General features: G+C 39.9%; 1 protein-coding gene across 6 annotated transcripts in view; it reads left to right on the top strand.

The window, feature by feature from the left end:
* The window catches only part of SLIT2 (slit guidance ligand 2), a 331,277-nt gene extending 305,716 nt beyond the window's left edge, over nt 1-25,561 (top strand). For all 6 annotated transcript variants that reach the window (XM_074321764.1, XM_019743900.2, XM_074321767.1 and 3 more), the window contains 7 exons: nt 2,632-2,769; nt 2,880-3,120; nt 4,753-4,883; nt 16,716-16,870; nt 23,352-23,643; nt 23,842-24,053; nt 25,135-25,561. In XM_074321764.1, the coding sequence (XP_074177865.1) occupies nt 2,632-2,769; nt 2,880-3,120; nt 4,753-4,883; nt 16,716-16,870; nt 23,352-23,643; nt 23,842-24,053; nt 25,135-25,376 (1,411 nt within the window). In that variant the 3' untranslated portion in view covers nt 25,377-25,561. The remainder of the gene's footprint in view (nt 1-2,631; nt 2,770-2,879; nt 3,121-4,752; nt 4,884-16,715; nt 16,871-23,351; nt 23,644-23,841; nt 24,054-25,134) is intronic.
* The last annotated feature ends 1,258 nt before the right edge of the window (nt 25,562-26,819 follow it).

Genomic DNA, 26,819 nt, shown 5'->3' on the forward strand with positions numbered 1-26,819 from the left:
ATTCCTACAGACAAATGTTATTTGGACACATTGTGCTGTTACTTTAACTTCATTTTCTTATTACTAAGCCAAGAGAGCTGGTTTACTTCTCTTGTTTTATTCTATACCTCATAAATCTCCTAAATTGCTTTAAGATATTTTTAGACCACGATATGGCATAAGCAGTATTCTCAAGCATGCATCTTACTTAGTCAGCTCTTGGGCTTCTAAACAGTATATTTTATGGGCTTTCCTTTCTTCCTCACTCCTTGTCAGACAGTGGAGTAGAGGGAATATGATAGGTTTTATTGATAATACAAACTTTATGGAATTCCTAATTAAATATTTTCTTCCTGTTTTAAAATGAGGTTTGAGGAGCAAAAGAAAGGCAAAAAGTGTTGGTCATAACGTGACTCCAAGTTCTAATGGGATTGGAAACTGGTTATTTGTAGGGAAGCGAATATAAAATAGCTCTTAGGCAGCCACTGTGGTGATTGTATCGTTCTCTTATCTTTTACTTTGATTTGATTTCTTTCCTCAGATAAATAATTCAGAGCATTTCAAAGCATTTCTTCTTTCTTTTAAAGCCCAGCACTTTAACAGCTCTGCTCACGTTAACATCCGTGGAAGCTCCCTTCCTGGTGCTCGTCCATCTTTTTGCAAGTGTCTGTGGCCACTTAGAATCCATTTAACTTCAGACTTGTTTGCTTTGCTTTGTTATGATTTATCTTGAAAACCACTGGCTCTGGGGCAAGCATGCTTATGCAGTGAGCTCATTTTATTTCTTAATTCATGCATGCAGAGCGGAAAGTCTGTGTGTTACACTCCCCTCCCCCTTATTTTAATTCATCAGCTCTCCAGTAATGCTTAAATCCCAATTTTGCATTTTCAGACAAAACCCCTGGTATTCAGTAATGTCCACATGCACTTGGGCATTTTTAATTATCCTCATTCACTTAAACCCTAATGGCTTTGAAATAGAAAAGTGGATAATTACTACAGACTAAACCATAAAGACTATTACAGGATTATAAAGACTTAATAGAATTATTTTTAAAATACCTACCATTTATTGATCATGCATTACATATCAAACACTATGATAATTATTTTACAGATAGTGTTCTATTTAGTCTTTTAACAAACCTATGAGATGGAAATTATTTTACTCTATATATGTTACACAGAAGGAAATGAACATTTAAATTAAGTAACTTAGTCAAGATGACATACACTTAAGGACGAAGCCAGGAAACCAACCCCGTTCTGTCTAAACTCAGATGCAGTCCAAATTCTGTAAAGCTAAACCATAGTGCCCTGTTTTTCTGTTTTTGTTTTTGTTTTTTTAAATCAGTGAACCCTTTCTTAAACCCAAAACAGAAATGCTCACAGCAGGCCAATGTGTAAAACGAATAAATCACAACAGGGGAATGTTGGGGGGGGCAGAGGGAAGCTACCAGAAATAGCCCATGGCCATATCTGTAGGGTTTCCAGAGTCCTCTGTAGCTCCACAGAGCATAGCTCGAAAACCACCGCACTTTCCCTCAGGCGGCTATAGCATCCTGGGTCCTTGGTGGCATAGCTAGAGATTCCCATGGTCAGTGCTAGAGAATGACAGGTTTCAAAGAGAGCCCTGAGGAATTAATTATCTAACAGCATAATGTAGTGGTTAGCAATCCAGGCTGTCTTATCAGATTGTGTGGGTTCAGTTCCTGGCTATGGCACTTATGAGCTCAGTGTCCTTGGGTAAGGTACTTAAACAACTTGTCCTTTAGTTTCCTCATCTGTAGAGTGGAGTCATCATATCACCAATGCCACAAAGCTATAGGAAGCATTCAGTGAATCCATATAAGCCAAGTGGTTCGGGCAGGGTCTGGCACAGAGGAAGTACTCAGAGAACGCAACTGTATATCAATCTCTGGCTCTTCCCCACCAGTGCAGCTGAGACCCTTCTGTCCCCCACACCACCAGCATGAACAGGATGGAAAGCTGTCCAAGAGATTGGCCCCAGGATTCTGTATCGGTTCCCCTGCCCCAGTCCATTAGGGCACCCCTTTCTACCACATTGATTATCTGCATTCATTATGAATTAGGGCATCCAATGTTAACATGTGTTTCATAAAAACACATTTTATTCCAATGAATCCATTCTCTATTAGAACGTCTTAAAAATGTCATTTATTTTAAAAATATGCTTAATATTCTTAGTAAATTTAACAACATAGCACTTGCATCATGTCAGCTGCTCAAATGAATTAGAGCTGAAAGTAGAGGAATATCAGCAAGTAAAGTGGGGAAAGAAAGGAGGGAGGGAGTGAGGAAGGAATGGAGGAAGGGAAGAGGAACGTAGGAGAGCAAGATAGAAGGAAGGATGAGAGTGAGGGAGGTGCCCTGGTGCAATGATTCTGTTCTTATTTGGATCTCATTCGAGAGAGAAAGCACCATTCTCCTGGTAGATCACAGTGAGAAACCATGGAATGCTTTCCAGATCAGTACTGCTTTCTAGACATCTATTAATTTGGGGGCTCTCTGAGCCTGTTCTAAATAAGTTCTTGTTTTTAAAGATCGTGCTATTTTTTGTAGAGGAAATGCAACTATCTTACTTATTTTGGCTCCGTTGGGTTTGAAACCATTTCCGTGCTTGTCCAACAGATGTGACTGCACCCCAGGATATATAGGCGAGCACTGCGACATTGATTTCGACGACTGCCAAGATAACAAGTGTAAAAACGGAGCCCACTGCACCGATGCAGTGAATGGCTACACATGCGTCTGCCCTGACGGTTACAGGTAAAAGAAGAAATACACCGTCTGTGTGTAGAGTTAGATCTCACCGGCCGCAATTCACATCAGCGATTGAGTAAAATCTCATCAACATATTATTTCTACTTTTTCCTTAGTGGCTTGTTCTGTGAATTTTCTCCACCCATGGTCCTCCCTCGTACCAGTCCCTGTGATAATTTTGATTGTCAGAATGGAGCCCAGTGTATCATCAGGATAAATGAGCCAGTGTGCCAGTGTTTGCCTGGCTACCAGGGAGAGAAGTGTGAAAAACTGGTCAGTGTGAATTTTGTAAACAAGGAGTCTTATCTTCAAATTCCTTCGGCCAAGGTTCGGCCTCAAACGAACATCAGTCTTCAGGTAAGATCCCCCGCCCCAGCAAGAGCTGATTTCCTCTTAAGCCAAATTCAGCTTCAACACATAAACATCCATGGTAATTAATGAGTGATATTATTTCTTAAATAGTTACCGGCTACATAACACAATAACAAAAATCGTTCCTTGTGCGAAAAGCTTAATCTTCTTGCCAACATTTGTATTTTTCAGAATCAAACGAGAATCAGGTATTTTTGTTCATTACTTGATTGTTTGAAACACACACACACACACACAGCAACAAAATATATCTCTGGTTTATGCTTAGGTAAAGGCATTTCATTTGTTTATTTGTATGGTTCTGCAGCTTAGACTCTGCAGGGGGAAGGGTTTTCTTAGGAAATCTGCATTTGAGAAGAGTGCAGGTGAGACAGAACACACTTTGGCAAAATATTCAGCAAGTGTAGTTTAACCGTTCAACCTGAACCTTTAAGAAGTGACACGAAATTAACAAACGCATTTATTGTAAATCTTGCCACCAAATCATCGTGTACCTTTGAGCCAATGATCCAGATCCCTGCAGACAAGGTTAGACAAGATCAGACATAATAAATTTAGGGTACATGGAGCAAATTAGGGCTGAATGTTTGTTTTATCTGGTAAGCAAAATATTTTAATGTTTCAAATTCAAGTGGCTTTAGCCTATTTCCTGTAGACCCCACTCCTTATTGGGTTTACACTGGCACTCCTTTGAGGGGTAGGGGGTTCTTTCAGAATCAGGAGGAACGGAACTCTGGAAGCAGATGCCTTCTTTAAAAAGCCTGTCTCCCTACCTTCCAGCATTTGCCACAGCGGGTGGTTCTGAGAAGTACCCAGTGGTGTCCAGGCTTGAGTCCTAACATTTACAGAACTTGCCCTTCAAAAGCCGCCAAGAGCCAGCAGACAGGATAAAAACAGAGATTTCCTTGTTTGTTTTTCATGCTATAACTATAAAGAATTTGCTTTTTAATATGAAATATGGAAATCAGTCTTACTCAATGCAGTCACATTTCACATATGCCATAAATAAAGCCCATTACAGAAGAAAGAAAAAAAAAAAAAGGCAGGTAAGTGAAAATCTCCAGGAAAGAGTTCTCTAATCATAGCCAATGGTATTGACTTAAGTATGTATTGTTCTTTTTAACAGATTAGAAACCTGATCATTTTATTTCTGATTAGTTTCTATCATTCTCTGCTGAGAAGTTATAGTTGGAAATCTAAGGGGAAAAGCTTGATTTGCTTTAAATACTGTGAACTCTAATGATATGGAAAATATCGTTCCACTTTAATTTCCTGAAGTATAACTTATGTACGTAAATTCCTTATTTTTGTATGTTTCCTAGGACATGCATCTTTAAGCTTTATCATTGCCAATATCTACAGAGAGAATAAAAATATGTTTCTGAATATGTAAAAACAAAAACCTTTTTAAAGTTCTTTATAAATTTATTTGCAACAAACTGATATAGACTAGGTCATCTTTCAAGTCATCTTTTCAACATACATTAGTATTTTCTCATAGCCACAGGAAAACATAAACTACAGGAAACACTCTTCACGAAGCAGCCTCGTTTCTTTTTGAGGACGTAGGTTCGGGTGACGGTACGTCTCACTAATGCCAAGGGTGCTTCCTCCTAGATCGCCACAGATGAGGACAGTGGACTCCTCCTGTATAAGGGCGACAAGGATCACCTCGCTGTGGAGCTGTACCGGGGACGCGTTCGTGCCAGCTACGACACCGGCTCCCACCCGGCTTCCGCCATTTACAGGTGAAGACCTCTCAGTTACTGGGAAAGGTGAAAAGGATTGTTTCAGGAAGAGCTGCTTCTCCTCTTTTGTTCTGCAGTGGGGAGGGGAGGGTATAAGTTGGCTACCACAGACTCTACCATCCGTGTGTTAGAGGCGGGGCCAGAACAGATGGCACCCTTCAGGTGGATCATTGGAGGACAGATTTATAAGAGGACTGCAGGTTTCCCCCCCTATCGAACATGAGCATTCCTAGGAAACCTCTCGTAAGCCGAAATGGCAGAAAGCAAAGAAGCAGTTACCTTAGGGCACGTCGCCTTGCTAACAGATGCACAGAAGCAATTGAGATAAAGCCCAGATGCTCACAGACAGTTTTCAAAGCTAAGGCGGTTGGGTGCTGAGATGCTGAGGGTAGTTCCCAGGGAAGCAGCGTGGCGAGGCCACTCTCCCTGCTCTCTAGCAGGTCGCTGCAAATCAAACGCTGGGCGCTATTTTCACATTTCTACGTTTTTCAGAAAAGTGAACCTCCTTTGGTTAGGATTTCCTTTGGTTAGGGAAAACAGGTGCTAATGTAGGTCTTTCATAAAAGCAAACTTTTGAAAAACAGGGGGATACCTGAATTTACAAAGATTGGTAGGGATAGCGTATTGACCTAGTGTGGGGGCGGAGCCCCAGAGAGTAGTTTCCAGGCTCTCGGCCTCACATAGACAGGTGCTGGCTCAGGTAGTAAATGGCCAACTGTGATTGCATGGCCATCAGCTGTGGCTAGTTGGCCGTCAGCTGTAACCAGTGAGCCATTGGCCACTAATATAACTGCTGTGGCTACGGAAGGAGAGAGAAGAAAGATGGCGGTTTGAGAGAGAGGAAAGAGAAGAATGGGGGCTAGCAAGAAGATGGTGGCTGGGCTGGCAAGCGTGGATGGCGGTTTGCGGACAGTGTGGATCCAGCCTCCAGTGAGAGTATAGTGCCGCCAGAGAGAGTATAGTGGTATGACTCCCCTACCTATGGCTCCGTGGGTGTTCCTTTTTGGCCTCACCATATCCTGCGTTCTTGTATGGGGAGCGGGAGCAGAGACCCTGCAGGCCACCCCGCACGACAAATGGCGCAGCGAGCAGGGTCTCCCGCACGACAAATGGCGCAGCGAGCAGGGTCTCCCGCACGACAAATGGCGCAGCGAGCAGGGTCTCCCGCACGACACCTAGGGATAGAAAAGAGGGATGCTGCTGTGAGCCATTTGCTTGAAGGAGTGAAAGGAGGCATCAGTTATGGAAACCCAGGCTCAGAAAAGGAATTGTGGAGAGGAGACTGTATGACAGGAGCTGTGACCTTCAGTGGAGGGAGGCCGTCAGCCCTCAGGCAAGGAACTGGGTTTTCGGGTTTTTTTGTTTGTTTGTTTGTGTTATTAGTTTCAGGTGTACAAAACAATGTAATAGTTAGAAGCTGAAGCTGAAGGAACCGGGTTTTAAATACCCAGACCTCGCTCTCTTCCTCCCAACAATCTCCCACCTGTGCTTCTCTTTGGCCAAATCCGATGCCAGGAAACAATGCTAGCCTCCCAGGGCTCAGAGCAGGAGGTTAGGTCTAGAGAAGCAGCTGCAAGACAAACTCAACAGTGAGTAATTTGAAGTTACTAGTCATGCATCCCATGTTTATTGAGCACGTACTATGTGCCAGACACTCTTCTAAACTTTCAGGAACAGAACCTGATAATCTTACTCATTTTGGAAGTTTTTGAATAATATAATGATGTTGATGATATACTGGAGATATGAAAGGGATGGCACTGTTGGGGCATAAACTTTGCTGGGAGTGTGCTTTGTGCATAAGACTAACCTTTGGGGGCCCTCCATTGGGTCTCAACACCAACTCTACCATCCTGCAAAAATGTTACACAGCTTCACATGTAGCAATAAAGCAGGATCACAAATTTTAGAACAGGGTCATAAAGTCACATGCAGTCAAGTTTTCCAGGCAGGGAACTTAACTGACGCAGACCAACTGAAAGAAAATAGTGGGTTCTCATTCAGTTTCTCTAGAAAAGCTCTAACTTTTCAGAGAGGTATTCCTCTGTTACAAATAGCCTTGCTGTTGGCAACATACCGTGTTTCCCCAAAAATAAGACCTAACCAGAAAATAAGCCGTAGCGTGATTTTTCAGGATGACATCCCCTGAATGGAAGCCCTGATGTGTCTTTTGGAGCAAACCTTAATATAAGACCCGATCTATTTTGGGGGAAACACGGTAGTAGGGGTGGCTGTGCCTGGAGTAAATCAACAGCAAATCTTTGTCCAAACAGGACTCAGTTACATCTACTCAGCTCTCCCTGAATGCTGCCATGTGAAAATGCTGGTTTGACAGAACAGGACTCCAGATTTTTTAAGCAAAGGCAGAAATCTGAATTTCTTTAAAATATGAGATATTCCCTCCTTTAAATATTGATTCACATTATATAAAAATACCATATGTGGTGAACAAAATGCCTCTATAGGCCAAACAAGCTTGGCAACAAATCTGTCGGCATTGACTGGGACATAAAATGGAGATATTATTGACATTATTCTTATATACATATATATCAATGAGTTTCAAAGCCTTCACGTCCTATTTGATCCTTCATAGCAGTTCCAGGAAAGTCGATGCCAATTGTAGCCATGAATGGAATTCAATAAATCCTTTTGGTGGAGAGCTAACCCACTTGGGAATATTTACAGCATGAAAACAAACGCATAATTATTGGTTTCCAGGTGGAGTACAATCGTTATTTCATCTCAAAATGCCGATGAATCAGTGCCAACATTTTAGATACTGCCAGGCCTTAAATTATATAGCCTCAATTTGACTCAGCTCATAAAAAGATTTCAGAATATTGATTTTATGGTTCATTTTTCTTTTTGATTTTTTTTTTGTTTTGTTTTATTTCATGCAATGAAATAGCAGAGAACTCTCAGAAACCATAGTAAAGCTTTATGTGAACATTAAAGCGAATGTTCACATAAAATATACTTAAAATATTTCTATATAATTTATAGAAATCCAAGTGATTGTATCCAAATGAGGACTTACTATAAAGAGCTTATTTTGGGTTTATGTTCATTGCCATTTTTTGCCTAACAAACATAGAGCATATCTTGTGACATTTACGAAAAGGAATAATATCACATCGCACACTTTTCATGATGAACCAGAAGGCTACTTCTGGCGCTAGTTTCTGCTTGCAGGTCATCTAATGGAGGCATCTCTTTTGAGGTCCAGGGAAAACATAGCTTTCATTTAATTCTTGCTCTTTATTTAATGGTACAACGATCAAGAGAAGTTACTACATTATTTTTAAGTACAAGAAAGAAGCAATACTTTCCTAACTTCAGATAGAGAGATGATAGATTAATTGATTAATTGATCAATTAATATGTGTCACTATATAAATATAGAACACATTAATATTCCAACTTGGGATAGAAAAATGCGTTGGTAAAATATAGAGAGCAATTAAATTATTTCAATACATAGGAGAATCTAGTATTGGACACGTAGTAATCACAGTAGGTAAGATGTGTGTTTAGATCTAGGCTTGGTCAATTACTAGTATATAAACTTAGAGAAGGTGCTTAATCGTTCTCTGCCTCAGAATCCATATCTGTAAATAATAATACAGAACCTACCGCATAAGGTCTGAGTATTAAATTCTAAACTCAGCTCTGTCCTCACGCCTCTCTCAGTTGTCTCCCTTCTCATCTACCTTTTAACAATACAGGAAAATATTTCTGGTATATCTGTAGTATAGCAGAGGAGTGGAAAGTGTACCCTCTATCCTAAAATTTAGCATTAAAAGTACAGATTGTCTACAGTTTCTATGGAGGGCAATTTGAAACTATCTGTCAACATTGCAAATACATTGACTCTCTGACCTAGGAAATCCCACTTCTGGGACTTGATCCTACAGATATACCTGAAGACATAGAAATGACATGTCTTCAAGTAATTCACTGTGACATTGGTTGTAAAAACAAAAGTTAGGAAACAACCCAAGTTTCTAGCTAAATAAGCTGTGCTACATCCACCCAGTGGAATGGACTGTTAAGAACAAGGTAAGGAAGGGAGGGAAGGAGGTGATGTGGAGGTTCTGTATGTATGACATGGAAAGATTTCCAAGGTATATTGCTCGGTTCAAAAGAAAAAACTGGTAACGCAGAGCAGTGTCAAAGGTGCGTAAATAAATGTATGTATTTTTATTTCCATAAAGACAAACTAGGGATACAGAGGAAAGAATGAGGTGGAAACAAGACTACTATATGAATACCATTTTATATGTTTTGAGTTTTGAGCCATTTGGATGTCTTTATCACTCAAACAAAAATTGAAGTAATAAAAAAGCTCAGGTACTCCAAAGCCCATCTGCTTTGATTCAAGTCCCAGCTCTGCTCTCTATTAACTGTGTGTCTTTAGCTAATTGAGCAAGTTCTCTGGGCCTCACTTCGTAAATGGGTTAATAAATCAGAGTTCCATCTTTGTGGGACTGTGGTAAGAATTTTACAATTTGATACATGTAAAATATTTGGAACAATACATGTCAATAAGTAAACAACGGTAGCTATTGGGATTATATATTCAGAATTCCAAAACTGAGTTCATTTCCTTTGTTTCACCCAATGTGTGTCCCTGTTACGTTCCTCAGTTCATTGAGAGGCATCACCATCTTCTTGGGAATCATAGACCCCTATGATGGGAGTTGCTCTTAACCTTTTTCTTTCCTTCACATTCAACTTGAAATTTGTCCCATGCCTTAACTCTGCTCCTCCTAATTTTCTGGCATTTATCAAATCCTTTGGACCTTGCTCAGGCCTTACTTACTAGAATGTGAACTCTGACAAAAGATATCCCTTCTCTATCATTATAGCAAAATCCGTCAATAACACTGCTACCATCAACTTTCCCATAAGTTGTTTAATAAACATTTTGTTTATTAAACAAATTTTCAAATCTTGATGTGTGTCCACTTTACATGTCATTATTTATTTTTAATTAAAGTTTATTGGGGTGACAATTGTTAGAAAAGTTGCATAGATTTCAGGTGTACAATTCTGTATTACATCATCTATAAATCACATTGTGTGTTCACCACCCACAGTCAGTTCTCCTTCCATCACCATATATTTGATCCCCTTTACCCTCATCTACCACACCCCTGCCCCCTTACCCTTTTGTTAAAAATACACTACACTAATGTTTTAAAAGGAAGTAGTTTTACTTATTCTTAAATAAGTAAAGACTTTGTTCAGTTTAATTCAGTTTAACTGCATGATTTTATGTTCTATATGATTGACTTTGGTAAACTTTGTTTTCCAAATTATGCATTATCTAATGTGCTATTGGAATATCACATACAGGAATAATTTAGTATGTCAGGTGCATCTTTTCAGTTGTCTGGTTAGTTTTCAACATTGATGGAAATGGATTTAACTTTAGTAAAATTAAATCTGGTAAAATTAGGGGAAAATAATCACACATTAAGTTATTGTTTCCTTAGGATATTTTTTGCTTTAAAAAGTTTCACTTTAGATGTCAATTATTGTCTCAAATGGATCTATATGGGAACCATTATCTCCCCGAATTATGTCTAGAGGAAGTAGTCAACATAGCTTTAAGCATGTTTAAGAAAACCCAAGATGTAATCATGATTCCCTTTTAAGTAGAACTAAAGTGGCATGCCCATTTTCTCCTTTTGTTTTTCACACCTGAAAGGACATTGTGATTTCTTGTAGACATGCTTCCTGATAGCGGGGCCAGACACCCAGGCAGTGCGGTGGAGCATTGTCTCCAAATAGCGTGCATCACAGTGGCCTGAACGGTCTGTTAGAACGCCGACTACTGGGGTCCACCTCTAGCTTCTGGGATTCAGATCTCAGCTGAGCCCACACATTTTCATGTCTGCACGTTCCAAGGTGACGCTCTGGTCCAGGGACCAAAATTTCAGAACCACTTTTATAAAAGGACTATATTTGAGCTGTGCTCGGAGAACTCTTGGTGGGCATCTCTTCTCATATCCAAGTTCTGATATAGGCCTACTGATGTTGGCCTTGAAACCAGCCCTGTCGGGAATATTCCCCCCCCAGAAATCACTAAAATCCCAGGCTCTTTATCTATCTCAGAGAGGCAGTTGCTGAACATCTGCCAGCACCCTGCTGTGTAGGGGTCTAATCAGCAGACACTGCTGACACCAGCTACCTAACAAGTGAATGAACGTAGAGTATCATACATGTGCCTAATCGTTACAGAGCTTAGAGAATAGCGTAAACAGGGATTGCGCAAAAGTGGGATAAATAAATGAATCAATGCATAAATGAATGACAGCCCAAACTTAAAGCTAACATCAGCAGTAATCCCTCACACAGGAATGGAGTAACACATTTTTTTTCTCAAGCAGGCTGATAACTGATTGTCCTTCAAAATGGCTTTCTTTTCATCTAGAGAGTAGTTAGAAACTTTTTAAATAAATATTCATAAAAATGGTAGAGTTCTTTCTTTAGATTCAAATTAATGAAAATTTTCAAACCAGACAGCTTCTTTGGAAACAGTCAATTACTATTAAAAAATTAGGACATCTTGGGGTGGCCGGTTAGCTCTGTTGGTTGGAGCATGGTGCTAGTAGCATCGAGGTTGCCAGTTCGATCCCTTCATAGGCCATTGTGAGCTGTACCCTCCTTAAATAAAAAAAAATAAAAGTATAAAAATAAAAACTAGGAGATCGGATGAACATCTTACAAATGTACAGCACTGTACCATGCTTTACAGTTTCAGTATTTAGGGGACCTCTGTACCTTCAGGGGACTTTCTTGTGCTGATTGTAAGGCTTCCTTCACTACTGAGCGTCTGGGTAAATCGTCTTACAGGCTTAGATTTAATAATAATAATAATGATAATAATAATAATAATAATAATAATAGAATTGGGTCTCACTGGAGAAACAGACAATAGACAGAATCTATATGGCCTTCTCATTTCCAAGATAAACACCCAGCTGTTCTTGATATGTACGGGAAGGCACCACTATTTACCAGCTTTATAATCCTGAGCAATTCACTTCCTCTCTTTGTGCTTACCTTTCCTCATCTGAGCCATTGAAATTCTGTTTTTCGCATGTGTCTGGGAGAATTGGCAGTAAGGAATGTAAGGCGCTTAGTACAGTGCTAGGCACAGAGGAGCTCACAGTGATTGGTAGTGACGGTAGATAAGTGATACGCTTCACACTCAGATATCCGACACTGAAGGATAAATACCCACGTGCAAATGTTGTCATCTTACTGTACGTTCAAATGTGGAAGGCCCTTCCTATTATAGGGCATTTTTATTTATATTAGCTAATTGGCTTCCAAAGTACTGATTAAAATGTAACTTTACTCGATAAGCTAACTACTTTATAAAATGCCCTTGTGAAAACTCTTATGCAGATAAATACCTTTAATCCCATTTGGCCTTCCCGTTTCATGGAATTTTTTTTTTTTTTTTTTTTTACCCATCCCACTCAACAGTTGAAGTATCTTCTGACCAGAGATATCAAAATGAGATGACCAGTTGAATTTGTCTGGTTCTAGATTCCTATTCCATCATGCAGAATACACCAACAGATACTTTAAAATGTTAAGGCAAAAAGCTGGAGCTTATACAAGCAAAATGAACTATTGATCTTTATTACATTACTGAAATACCTGAAGATTGGTGGTTGAGACAGAAATATAAAAATGTCATTGTGAATGTGACACTTCAAATAAGAAAATCCAAGACAAGTTAGAGCCCTTCTTCTAGGCCCCAAGTTTTTAAACTCTTTTTCTGTAGCAAACCACAAGACATAGTTGAATAACTGCTTTGTTTTCGTACATCCATTTAGAAATTCAAGAAAATAAAGTCTCAGGTAATAGATGAGAGCAGTAACATTAAATTACATAATAGTGGTAATAAATGCAATTTATGTTTCCAGTGGAAAGGCTCAATGTTAAGTGGTTCACTTGTGACTTTCGTGAGTCATCAAATATATGGATATTTCACCCTAGGGAGCGGTGAAAGCGAGTTTATCAATACTTGTCAGAACCCAAAAGGATGTTATGTCTTTCAAGTTGATTGGTAGGAGATGACTGTGATTGACTGTAAAATCGATGATGGCTCAGTTTTATCATGTAACAACTGGTGTGTTAGCCCCTGCTTGTATTTTTAAAAGGGTGTGTAGACAAAGCATTCCCCAGTTTATCTCATGCTTTACAAGACGGCATAAAACACCAATTTAGAATACTCTTATCTCTCACATAATCTCTTCAGGCCCCATACACACAATGTCATTTTAAAAAAACAAAGAACCTAAAAACATTAATTTCACAATACTTACCTGTTAAAAGGCCAGGATGAGGCCTCACTTAATTCTAGGGAAATATAAATGGAATGAAGCCCAGTGGTAACTCTGGCCAAATCCCAGACAGAATGATCAGATTCGACACTAACAGCTTTTGGGCAGAGACAAACCTAGTCAGTCTGGATGTCACTTATAATTGGGAAAATAGAACCCAAATCCAAGTTGCCTATCTGTGTACTCCAGATGAATTCTCATAACCTTCAAACTCACATGATGCTACATATTTTTTTTTTTACAATTCCTTAATTTTCAGTAAATATATCTATCAATTTGTGCCACCATCATATAAGGTTATTTTCTGTAGAACTGTATTCCTGGGCTATTTAGGAGAGAAATCACTTATTAAAGGCTGATTAGCGATGAGAACACATGTTGATTGTATAGTACTAGGTACTCCTCAGGTGTTTCATTGTAAAAACAATGCATAATAATTAAAAGCACGTACTCTACAACCCGTCAGCCTGGCTTCAAAGCTGTTTAGACACTGGCTCTGCCACCTTGACTACCCTACTGCCCAATCCTTAGGGTTGTTATGGGTCTTTAAATGAGTTATTAATAATAATACATGTAAAATTCTTAGAACAGGACCTGACTCATATAGTATGTGCTATATAATTCTTCGGTCATATCATTCACATTTCCCTGATGAGGAAAATAAGGCAGAGAAAAACTACCTGAAATCACTAATCTAATGTCACAACATCTAATGAGACCTAAACTAGCTGAACAAGATTTATCTCCCAGTATTATACTTCAGGATATGGCCACTGAAAAAAAAAAATCTACATTTTTAAATAAAATGCATCCTTTAGATGTCCTGCCTGAAGAATTCTTGAAGCCTCTTGACTATTCTGTAACTGAAATCCAGTTAGTATTACACAAAAAAACACAAAAACTAATAGCTGTATGTCATTCTTCGTACATCTCCCTTATAGTCTAATTATTTAACATGTATTTGTTGAGCATCTACTATTTACCAAACACTCTACTGGATACATTGAGGAGCAGGGAAATAAGTACTTTAAAGAATCTTACTAAGTGTACCACATCAAATACCAGCAGCAATGATGACGTGCCTGGATTGATTGTCTAAGACCAGCGTGAGACCAAGAACGCATTCCCCAGTACATAAGTGTTTTTTCTTTGCAATTATAGAGGAAAAGGGGGCCTTTATTAATGTTTATGACTCATAGAACATTCCTGTAAAACCAGTTAGTTGTTTATGATCACAAAGGAAAAGCAATCGACCACTACCTTCTTCATGTATATCTTTAATTGAAAGTTTTACGTAAAACTTTTAGTAATTTAAACGAGATATGCCCCCAAAGAAGTTATTATAGTTCTGCCAGTCATTAGCATTATCTTACAATAATTAAAAATAAAACTGGACAAATTTCTTCCCGAAAAAGATTCTGAAATAGTACTGGATTATTTAGGTGGTGGTGGTGGTGGTGGTGGTGGTGGTGGTGGTAGAGGTGGGGAGGTGACAATGATGGTGATACTAATATCTAACTTTGCACTTTTCCATATGCTGGATGCTTTGCTCTGCCTTTAAAAAAATCATTTCATATAGACCTCAAATTAACCATGAGAGGGATAACTATTTATTCATATTTACTGAAGAGAAAGCTGAAGTTTATTAGCAATTAAGTAACTTATATGAAGTCAAACATTTAATAAATGCAAGACCAGGATTCAAATCCAAGCTCATCTGACACCAAAATCTCTATGCTTAACCAGTATTTGATATGACTATTCAACATGTCACCTTAGAAAACAGTCATATTTAAGGTCACTAACAGTTACTATGCAACTTAGAGAGTGATTTCCTTGTATGTTGTTCTTTCTGTTGATTTTAATGGTATCAATATTGGGATAATTAAATTATAGAAGGCGGAAATATTGATCAGCATATTTAACATTGATTTTTTTAAAAATGATATTTGAGGCAGGTTAGCAAAGATCGCTGTGCATGTGGGCTCTTCTAACCACTTAAAACGAGAATTTCAAATGTTTTCACAGTTCTGCAGAATATTGTATATTGTTCTCAAATCGCAAAAACTTTCTATTCTATGTAGGCAAAAAATGGAATGAGATTAGACTTTTGTGGTGAGAACCATGCAGAAAAGTCAATACATTTTTCTGTTATTTTCCAGGCTTGACATATCTGCAAATTTAAATATCAGCATCTGGAAATTTAAGCAAATACCTTGTGTAAAAAATATTAGATATTCACAATCGCTCTCTCGTGTGCTCTCATGTTTCCGTTTTTGATCCTTTTTTGCAATCTTTGCAGTCAATATACTAGTATTTTAGCTCTTTAATATTCACTGTTTACTTTTGGCCCCAACTCGCGTTATGCCATATTTTGCCTCTATAGTAACAGGTGAGCATATTCCTGACACTTAACTGTGTCTGATCCTGTTTTCTTCATTAGTCCTGTTTCACTGGTCCTGTTTTCCTCTTCACCTGTTGAAACACTCCTGTTAGATTTACAACCACACTCTAAAACTGTATAGCACCTACTTACTAATTGTACCTAAATTCCTATTATTTTATGTCCTCATTTTTCATTTACCTCAGTTTCTTATCTTATTTTTATCTATTTTATGAATTTCCATAAGCTCCCTACATTTTTTTTGTTAGACCTAATAATTGTTAGACCTGGTCCTATAAAGTTATAAAAGAGAAACTGAAGAACCACTGTCACCACTAGACTCCCAGGATATGACTATGCTAAGCTTTCTATTTAATCTGTTATTCCCAGTCCTCCATTGAACACAGACTTCTTTACAGTAATATATCATGTGATGGGTGGTCCCCTGAAAAATTCAAGAGTATAGTATTACTCTTGAATTTATCTGGTGGTAGTTAAGTATATCATTCAAGAGTATAGTATAAGAGTATATTATTAATCAACAAATTTTAAAAGGGCGATTCTACCAAGTTGGTTCTTACCATATTTGTATGTATGTTTGATTCTAATAAGTGTTAATGTATCATGTTGAAGAGAGCAGAAGCAAGTGATCTACAAACACTCATGTCCATGGAAGACAGTTGGCACAGGTGTAGGTTCCTTGTCTTCTAAATACATTTTGAAGTAATAGTATCTCAGTAAATGGGACTCTGTGGCATTTAAAAGCAAGTTCATCAAGCATATTCTGTAATATCTATGTGCGGGGAGAATGTGAATGGATAATAATCAGATGCACGCATTTCCTCTTCTCCCAATGGAACAATAAGCTTATTTTGTATCTGTTGCTAAGAAATAGAAATTGTATCTCCTTAAAATATCTCTTATTTTTAAATCAACTATTGGTTTTGGTCTTTATTTTTGTTAGACAGTTGTATCTTTTCCCTAGAAAGGCTCATTGGAGTTTATATTATAATTTATTTTCTTTAATAAAAAGAAAATAGAAGCATCACCTAAGTTTTTCGTTTGTTTGTTTGTTTGTAGCGTGGAGACGATCAATGATGGAAACTTTCACATTGTGGAACTACTTGCCCTGGATCAGAGTCTCTCCCTCTCTGTGGATGGAGGGAGCCCCAAAATCATCACCAACTTGTCAAAGCAGTCCACTCTAAATTTTGACTCGCCACTCTACGTAGGCGGTAAGCTCTCTTCCAAATCCAGTGGGTTCCCAGACTAATTCTGAAGTTGCTGGTGCCTGGCAGCATGGCAACTGACCAGTAGTAACCAGTCATTGAAAGATGGACAACTAGGAGGGTAAAGAAAGAGCCCTAGATGGGTGGGAAGGGACAGTTTTGTAATCCCAGCTCTGGTTTTAGCTAAATGTGTGGTTGGCGTAGAGAAGGACATTAGTATTTTTTTGTGTGGCTATCACATGCCGGGTGATTGACATGTCATGTAATTTCATCTTATTATTTGATCTGGTTAGAAAGCTGGTGAGCGATCAAATCAGACAATGAAGAAAATGACAAACACTGTGAAGTTACATGACCCCACCCCAACTCCCTTGAGGAGACAAGCACTACCAGCCTCCATCAAATGTCACCTGCTGGAATGTCTGGGCTACCATTTGATACCGTGTTTCCCTGAAAATAAGACCTAGCCGGACCATCAGCTCTAATGCATCTTTTGGAACAAAAATTAATATAAGACCTAGTCTTATATTTATTATATAAGACCCACTATTATATATATATATATATATATATATATATAATATTATATTATTATATTATATTATATTATTATACCTGGTCTTATATAAGACCGGGTCTTATGTTATATTAAAATAATACTGGGTCTTACATTAATTTTTGCTCCAAAAGGTGCATTAGAGCTGATGGTCTGGCTAGGTTTATTTTCAAGGAAACACAGTAACTCATGTAGATGACAGTATAATTATTAATGAAATTGAATGAATGAATGAGCAAACTAAGTGTACAAACTGTGTTTTTGTTTAGCTGTAACCTTAATGTTTATGAACAAGAGAGAGGTCTGGGAAGGTGGATTAGGGCTTGAAGTGATAAAGATTCTGGAGTTTATTTTCATGCAAGAAGTCAGATGAGTAAATAGACGAGGAAGGAAGTGTAAGCAAAATTCTGAAGTAGCCCAGAGGAGAGGGCTTATACCTTTGCCCATTTTTGGAGAAGTCAATATAAACTTGGAGACAGAGAATTTCAAATTTAGGCAAAGGAACAAGAAAGCATGTGATGTCGTATTGAGTGGCAGTGAACCAAATCACATTGAATCAAGTTGAATTGACTGATAAAATTCACTAATTTTGCAGATAAATTAGCTAAGGCTTTTGAACACATCAGTGTAGCTCATTTCTTCACTGTCAACAGATATTTTCATGAAATTCATGTTATTCCCTTGAAAATAGTAACCTTTGGCTGCTACATGATTTCTTAAGTCCTCAAAGCCTTCCCTGATAGCATTTTATGGAATTGTCCTGAATATCCAGAGCACTTCTGTTTTTAATAATTTCTGCTGTAGTAAATTCTTAACTTATTGATAGAGTTTCATTGTTGTCAGCAATAGTAACTCTTTGGTTCAATTCTGTAAATATTTATCGAACACCTCCCATATGCTGAGAACTAAGTTAATAGATGCATGAAAGATATGCAGTTGAAAACAATTACCTATCTTCTGTGCCCAGGGGAGTGGGGAAGGCAGACGTGTTTTCCAGTAATCAAATTCATCACGTGTTAGGTCTGTGCAGCAAGTTGACTGACCTAGATGCTTCATGGAAATCACAAGTATGAGATGCCTTAAAAGGCAGAAGCCTTCCATTCTGCCTGTGCGAGTTAACAGCCGTTGCTTTGAGATGGGTGAAGCAAGGCGTGGGTTTACTTGTGGTCTGAGAGAAATTCTCTTTACTAAACACATACTATGTGCTCAACACAAATACTTCTTTTACAATCGTAATTCTCAGAGACTTTAGGAAGGAGGTGTGATTTTTTTTTTTGTTTAACAGTCCTAAAGGGACAGTGTCAGGGACTTCACAAAACCCGTCCAAGTTCACAGAGCTATGAAGTGATAGCCACCTTATTTGAGTCCAGGTCTGTCTGACCCCAGGGCCACCTGTATTTCCATTCACTTCTTAACATAGAGTGGAAAGAGAAGCAATCTAAGTTTTGTGGCTTTTTGTTGATGGCTGGATTTTTCCTTCACTTGATTTCATTATGCTTTCAGTAGAAACCATTCCATTAAATCATTTGAAACCCCTTCAGAATGCAGTGAAAAAGGACCCTTTCCTTCCAACTCAGAGAGCAGTCTCAAGGATAATTCAGATTGAAGAGCTACAGGGCAATTGTAAGACCATTGCCCTGAATTCTGTCTAACAAAGGCAGGACAACCTGAGTAAGCAAAGGAGAGCGAGGTAAACTAGCTCTCCTTTTTCTCCAAGTTTGAAAACAGGGATGCTCCCCAAGGATGACACAGAAAGTAGTGCATCCAGGCCTTAAGCCCCTTGAAGTATTCTCTAGCAAAACAGGGAAGTAGCTTCGCCTACCCTCCGGTTATCAACTACCTATGATACAGACTTTACTAAATACAAAACAATCTAATCCTTATGCTTTTCTGTGTAATATTCAAACCAGAACATGTAGTATTAGCTAATGGGATTTAAACAAAAAGTTGTTTCTGTGTCTTGGCCACCAGGAATAATGCTGCAAGGAACATAGGGGGACGTGTATTTTTACGAATAAATGTTTTCAAATTTTTCAGGTAGATACCTAGAAGAGGGATTTCTAGGTCATATGGTAACTCTATTCTTAGTTTTTTGAGGAACCTCCATACTGTTTCCCGTAGTGGCTGTACCAATTTACATTTCCACAAACAGTGTATGAGAGTTCCTTTTTCTCCACAGCCTCTCCAACACTTGTTACTATTTGTAACGTTATCAACAGCCATTCTAATAGGTATGAGGTGGTATCTCTTTGTGGTTTTGATTTGCATTTCCCTCATAGCTAGTGATGTTGAGCATTTTTTCATATATCTGTTGACCGTTTGTACGTCTTCTTGGAGAAGTGTCTGTTCAGGTCCTCTGTACATTTTTAAATTAGATTGTTTTGTTTTTGTTTTTGTGGTTTGTTTGTTTTTTGCAGTTGAGTTGTATGAGTTCTTCATATATTTTTCATATTAGCCCTTCAGCGGAGGTATTATTTGCAAATATCTTCTCCCATTTGGTTGGTTGCCTCTTTATTTTGTTGATGGTTTCTTTTGCTTTTTAATTAGATGTAGTCCCATTCATTTATTTTTGCTTTTACTTCCCTTGCCTGTAATGTCAAATTCATAAAATCCTCTCTAAGACCAAAGTCCGTAAGTTCACTACCAAATTTTTCTTCTGTGTATTTTATTGTTTCAGGTCTTACATTTAGCAATTTTATCCATTTTGAGTTAATTTTTGTGTATGGTGACATATAGCAGTTTCATTCTTTTGCATGTGGCTTTCCAATTCTCCCAGCACCATTTATTGAAGAGTCTGTCTTTTCTCCATTGGTTGTGGCTCCTTTGTCGAAAATTATTTGCCCATATATATGTGGGTTTATTTCTGGGTTCTCAGTTCTCTTGCATTGGTCTGTGTATCTGTTTTTGGCCAATACCATCCTGTTTTTTGTCACTTTTTAGTATAATTTGAAGGCAAGAGGTGTGATACCTTTGATGCATGATTGGATACAGAACATGTGGTACATGTACACAATGGAATACTGCTTAGCCATAAGAAAAGATGAAACACTGTCATTTGCGACAACATGGGTAGATTTTAAGAATATCATGCTAAGTTAAATAACTTAGAAAAAGTAAAGAAGCATCTGATTTCACCCATGTGTGGGATATAAAACAGAAAGTAACAACAACAAAAAAAACTCAGACACCACAGTATGGTGGTTACCAGACTGTAAGGGAAGTGGGGGGGGGGGATAGAAGATGGTAAAGGGTGTCAAATATATGGTGACAGGGGGTCAAATATAAGGAGAATTGACTTTAGGAGACAAACATATAATGCATCACTCATATATAGATGACTTATTAGGTTGGTGCAAAAGTAATTGCTGTTTAAAAGGTTAAAAATAATTGCAAAAACCAAAGTTACTTTTGCAGCAACCTAATATTATAGAGTTGTACACTTGAAACTTATACAATCTTATTAACCAATGTCACACAAATAAATTTGATAATTTTTTTTAGAAAGTTAAGACCTGCACATAAAGACCCCTACACGTGTCACAAATGCCCCCATTCCACAGAGGACCTCAGCTTTGACACTTGGTCCCTTTATTGTCATTGAGATCATTAAGGTTTTTCTATAATTATCTATTGATTGATAGATTGATTGAATTCTGGCTCTGGCTCATAGCATAGAAGAAAGACTAAAAGAAAAAAAAAATAACAGGGATCTACCTCTGCTTATTCATTAAGACCTAATCATCTAGTCAGAAATGTGCCAAGCACGTGGAAAGATTGGCTGAGAATAGTTCTTGATTGCATGATATCCTATTAAATATGTGTGTGATGTGTCAGTATTTTCATTCACAAATTACTATAATCCAAACCGGACCTCTTACAATTGTTAGCTTTGGGAAAGAAGGAACACATTCCCTCACTATTTCTCCTTGGTGTGGAATATCCCCGGTCTGCATTTAGTCTTGACACGTGCATATATATGTGCTGTACTCCCGTCAAAATGAGCTATTAAGATACTTTTGGAAGACGTTCTTTTTTAACTTCCGAGGAAGGGACCATAAATAGTGGAAATTAAAGTCCATACATTTGTGATGGATGGGTAAGATTAAATTAGAGGAACTTATTCCAGAGCCAGGAATTGCCTGTCACTAGTCCTCTCCTGGAAATGACACATTTCATCTTTCTGACTCCATTCTACAAAGAGCCCAGTTTCCAAGGCCCGGTGGACACAGACCCAAAGCCTGCATTCCTAAAACTTCAACCCCGAGATGCCTAATTCAGAAACTGTCGAGGTGTGACCATGGGCCACCAGCGTGACAGTCACCTGAGATGCATGTTATCACTTAGATTTCTGCACCCCATTCCTTCCTCCCGGTCAGAATCTCAGGGTGGGGCCTGGGGGGCTGCCTTCTGAATTCCCATTTCTGATGGTTCTTATGTGAACCAGCTTGGAAGCAACTGTTCAGGTCCATCCACTGCCATTGGAACTGGGAAAGCCAAGCCCAAGTTCACACAGAACCAACAATACAGACTTTGACCTCTAGCCTAGTGGTTTTGTGCAGCCAGCTTGCTGACTTTGGTGCCTGCAGGAACGCAAGCAGGGCTCCTTTGAATGGGAAAGATGATGCTGCTGAGAGGCAGGGCCCAAAGAGAGCTGAGGTTCCTGGTCCTTAGAACCATTGAACCCCCTGGAGAATGAGAGCCGGGCTGTCCCCAGCCTAGACCCTCCAGCCAGAAGCTCAGAGTCCAGGTACAGCGAGGGCATAGCACTGGAGAGGGAAGTCAGCTGCTCCAAAGGCCTCCTCTTCCCTCTGCTTCTCCCTCTGTGACCTGGGCGGTTGCCTTGTGTGGGATCCTATCCAGCAACTATTTCAGGGTCTGGCTTAGGCCGTGGAAAGATTCCTCAGTTTTTCCAAAAGAGGGTTACTAGACGACTGTCACTAGTGGAATGTGTGTATACAAAGATTGCAAATTCTGTTTTTGGAGGAATTTCTTTTATAGTCCCGATTTCTTAGAATATGAAGGCTTCACTCTCAATTAGCAAGAAAAAAAAATGATGTGAATGAGGTGCTGTCCTGATAGGAAGCCTGGGTGAGTGTTTCAGGGACTGACATCCACGACTGAACGTGGGACGTTGTCGCTGGTGAGCTGGATGAGGTGCTAGCTTAGAATTTGGCAGGGCCGGGGTGAATGGTCACTGTGAACCCCTGCTCTCGCCCTTTGAATCTTGATGGACTGAACCGAGACTCTAGAGATTACAGAGGCTCCTTTGTCTGCTTAATTCAAACTCAATCTTACTGGATCATATTGACTATCCCACCAAGCTCCGTAGGCACTGGACCCTTCAGTATTAAGGGCCAAGACTGGTCAGGGGGTAGATTACTCACCCTGCTTCATGCAACTCCAGACTTCCAGGGGAGTGTGTCCAGGTTGGGGGCAAGTGGCTTTGCAGAGAGAAGGGAACACTAACCCTTTCCCCGTCCCAATCTTGCCTTTAGGTACAGTAGCTCTGCTTTTTAGGTTTTATATATTTATGTCTCCATGTAGGTTTGGTTTGAAACAAATATTAAAAATTAAAGATTGACCATCAGTGAACTAGGTTCTTTATTCTAGTTGTTCGTGAGAATTGCCCGGAGCATCTTTCGAAAAACCAACACAGAGAAACACATATCTCTCCTCCCTCCCCCACCCTGCCCGGCAATCAGATCAGGAGGTCTGAGCTGAGGTCCCAAGCATCGGTATTTCTTCAGAGATCCCATGTGATTCTCATGTGCATCCAGGTTGAGACCCATAGGACTGGATGCTTGTGATATCTGTTTCTCTGAAAGAAGTATCCCACAGACTGCCTCCCTGCTCAAAGAGCTGAGGGTCTGGGTGGCCAGCAGCTGAGGAGCCCCCAAAGATCCTGACCCCTGACCTCCTGTCCCTCCCCAGGCATGCCCGGGAAAAACAGTGTAGCTGCAGCTCTGCGCCAGGCCCCCGGGCACAATGGCACCAGCTTCCATGGCTGCCTCCGCAACCTGTACATCAACAGTGAGCTGCAGGACTTCCGCAAGGTACCCATGCAGACTGGCATCCTGCCCGGCTGTGAGCCATGCCACAAGAAGGTGTGTGCCCACGGCACGTGCCAGGCCAGCCGTCAGTCGGGCTTCACCTGCGAGTGCGAGGAAGGATGGACGGGGCCCCTCTGTGACCAGAGGACCAACGACCCCTGTCTTGGAAATAAGTAAGTTTGGGCTACTTAATAGTTAAACATACATCCCCTCACTCACAAAGCAAACCCTAAGAAAGGAGGGAAGGAGTGGCGGGAGGGAAGAGAAAACGTCAGCCCTTTAGTACTATCTTACATTCCTTCCATCATCCTCCCTCCATCCTTCTCCTGTCTGCTAACACATTTTCTTTCCTGCGTTGCTCATCTCCGTAGGTGTGTACATGGCACCTGCTTGCCCATCAATGCGTTCTCCTACAGCTGTAAGTGCCTGGAGGGCCATGGGGGCGTCCTGTGCGATGAAGAGGAGGATCTGTTTAACCCCTGCCAGGCCATCAAGTGTAAGCACGGGAGGTGCAGGCTCTCAGGACTGGGGCAGCCCTACTGTGAGTGCAGCAGTGGATACACTGGGGACAGCTGTGATCGAGGTAAGCCAACCCAGCCGGCACCCGCCTCTCTTGGAAAAGCAAGAGGGGGCTCCACCTTTGAAGAGAGAGAAAGAGAGAGCAACAGAAAGAGAGGAGTGATACGCGGCACGCCAAGTCTTTGCAAGACTTGGAGTTGCAGCTAGTTATCTATTTCCCTGTGGTATTAAGGTACCAGATGTGAAATGTCCTAAGCCTCCCCTGCAAGATTTTACACAGCTCTCAGATGTCTCCTCGCAACTTGATTTGCTGTGAAAATACTCCTCCTTACCTTTCATAGAACCACATTTACTTTACTGCCTTCTTACTTTTACCTGCTATTCTCATCCAAACATATTATTAATTCGTCTTCTGGCACCGAGCAGAGGGAGCTAATAATTCTGCTCCAGTTTTAGGATAAAATCACCTGTGACCTTGCAATCAAACTGATTTATCCCAGCAAATTGTGCAGGTGAGAGGGATGGAAAGGGCTGACTTGTTAGCCCACCTTCCTCCTCCTGTGTCTGCGTGATCAGGACGCCCCTTGCTCCAGCTGGATTTCGTTGAGTGTATCACAGGGACAAGACAAGGGGAATATGCCCATGGACACGTTAAGCAGGTGTCTCTTTTTGAACTAGTTCATACCAGGGTAATTTATGAAGCTAGTGGAACGTTCCTTGTATTAAGTAACAGACTGAATGATATTAAACTTCAGATCTAATAAATTAAATTGCATCCTCTCTGAAGCTGCTCCCTGTGGTAAACAAAACCAGCTGTTCCGAGTGTAAAAACAGAAGATGTGCATTTTCGCAATAAAGGAAAAGATGTAGGAATCCAATTTTCTTGTCAGTCCAATAGCATAGTATTTATCGTTCACATACATAGTATCCACTCTGCTGAAAATAAAGGCCCCAAAGAAGCAGTTTTCAAAGCACAGAGGGCTGTGCCACCAGCCCATCACGTGTCATGTACACAACCTTGAACATAGCGCTTACAAACAGGAAGCAAAAGCAACCCCTCCTGCAGTGAGTAGCGCAGTCTTGGCGCCTCCGTGTGGCTTATCGCGACTGCCCTTAAAATGCTTGTGCTTTCTGTTCTTCTCTAGAAATCTCTTGTCAAGGGGAACGGATAAGAGATTACTACCAAAAGCAGCAGGGCTATGCCGCCTGCCAAACCACCAAGAAGGTGTCCCGCCTGGAGTGCAGAGGCGGCTGTGCGGGCGGGCAGTGCTGCGGCCCCCTGAGGAGCAAGCGGCGGAAATACTCGTTTGAATGCACTGACGGGTCTTCCTTTGTGGGCGAGGTGGAGAAGGTGGTGAAGTGCGGCTGTGCCAGGTGCGCGTCCTAACCGCCTCCCCGCAGCTTTCGGTCTCGGGAAAATGTTGTCTGCGTCTTGACCACGTTGGACTCATTAATGCTTCATAGTGGAAATATTTGAAATATATTGTAAAATACAGAACAGACTTATTTTTATTATGAGACTAAAGACTTTTTTTCTGCATTTGCAAAAAACAAATTTAAAAAAAAAAAAAAGCTTGAACCATGGCTTCCCGGGCACTGGAGAAGGATGAAGGATGGTTAGATCTGGAGGCACGACAGCGACAGACCCCATTCAGCTCGGGGTCACCTTTGTAACATGCTGAAGACACGCGGAAGCACACGCAGGAGGAGGGAGGGGCGAGCGGCAACTGCGCTGATATGAACTTGCCCAGAGCTGAACACCCGTGTACCCTTGTCCCGGTCCCTGTGGTTCATGGGGACAGACCAAGCACACATGAGTGAGTGAGGACGAGGCTGAGGAATGGAGCTCCAGGATTCACAGACAGGACCAACGGATGAGAAACGTGGTGCAACATATAAAGTGTCCTGAAGAGCTGGGTTGCATTCAGGAGAGAAGATGGGAGTGCTAAAATTTTATCCTCTTTTTCAAATGTCAGCATGTTAGCAGAAGAAGCACACGAAAGTGTTTATCTACCGTTTTCCAGTATTAATTTTTTTGTAATATAAATGATAAAGGAGATGATAAAGAACCAATAGATTATTGATAAATAAATTAGTAATAATATGAATTTTTGTTTCTATGAGTTCTAAACAGCCCTATACAGTATTCAGTTTCAATGAGAAATATTTATTGTATCAAAGTACATTGTACTTAACATTTTAGGCCATCTTTTTGCTGTTTCTCGATGCTTTAATATATATTAATTTATAATTGTCCTGATATTTTTGTATATTTTTCAAACTTAAAAAAAAAAAATCAGGACTTTTTTTTTTTTTTTTTTTTTTTTTGGCAAGTACTAACATAAGGTGTTATCTTGGGATAAATATGTGTTGGTCTGTTTGTTTACTTTGCCATCTGACCACTGGTGTCACTGACCTACTGGCCTCATTCAGGACACCTGCAGAGCATGGGGAAAGTCTGTGTGTGACATGGTCACTGTACAGAAAGAAGTGGCCCCTCTGCAACCTGTCCTTACAAAATGCAAATGCTGTGTAGCAATCGACACTAGAAAGTAGATCTTTTACAAATTAATATTCCCTTGACCTTTTTGGCCCTTGTTTGGTTGGTGGAGTGGCGAGAGGAAAAGGCTGTAATGTCAAGAACTGTGATTTTTTTCCCCCCAAACAATAAAGCTCCTTTATTACCTTAATGTTCCCATGTTAACATGTTTGCTGCTAAATTACAGTGTAGAATTGATAATGATTTATAGTGGACTGTGCTCTTCCCTTGTTAAAATCCCAGGGTACCCTGTAAAGATGCAGATGTTTCTTTCCAAAAACTTTTTTTACA

The sequence above is a fragment of the Rhinolophus sinicus genome, linkage group LG02 (assembly GCF_036562045.2).
Source record: "Rhinolophus sinicus isolate RSC01 linkage group LG02, ASM3656204v1, whole genome shotgun sequence".
Taxonomy (NCBI): Eukaryota; Metazoa; Chordata; class Mammalia; order Chiroptera; family Rhinolophidae; genus Rhinolophus; species Rhinolophus sinicus.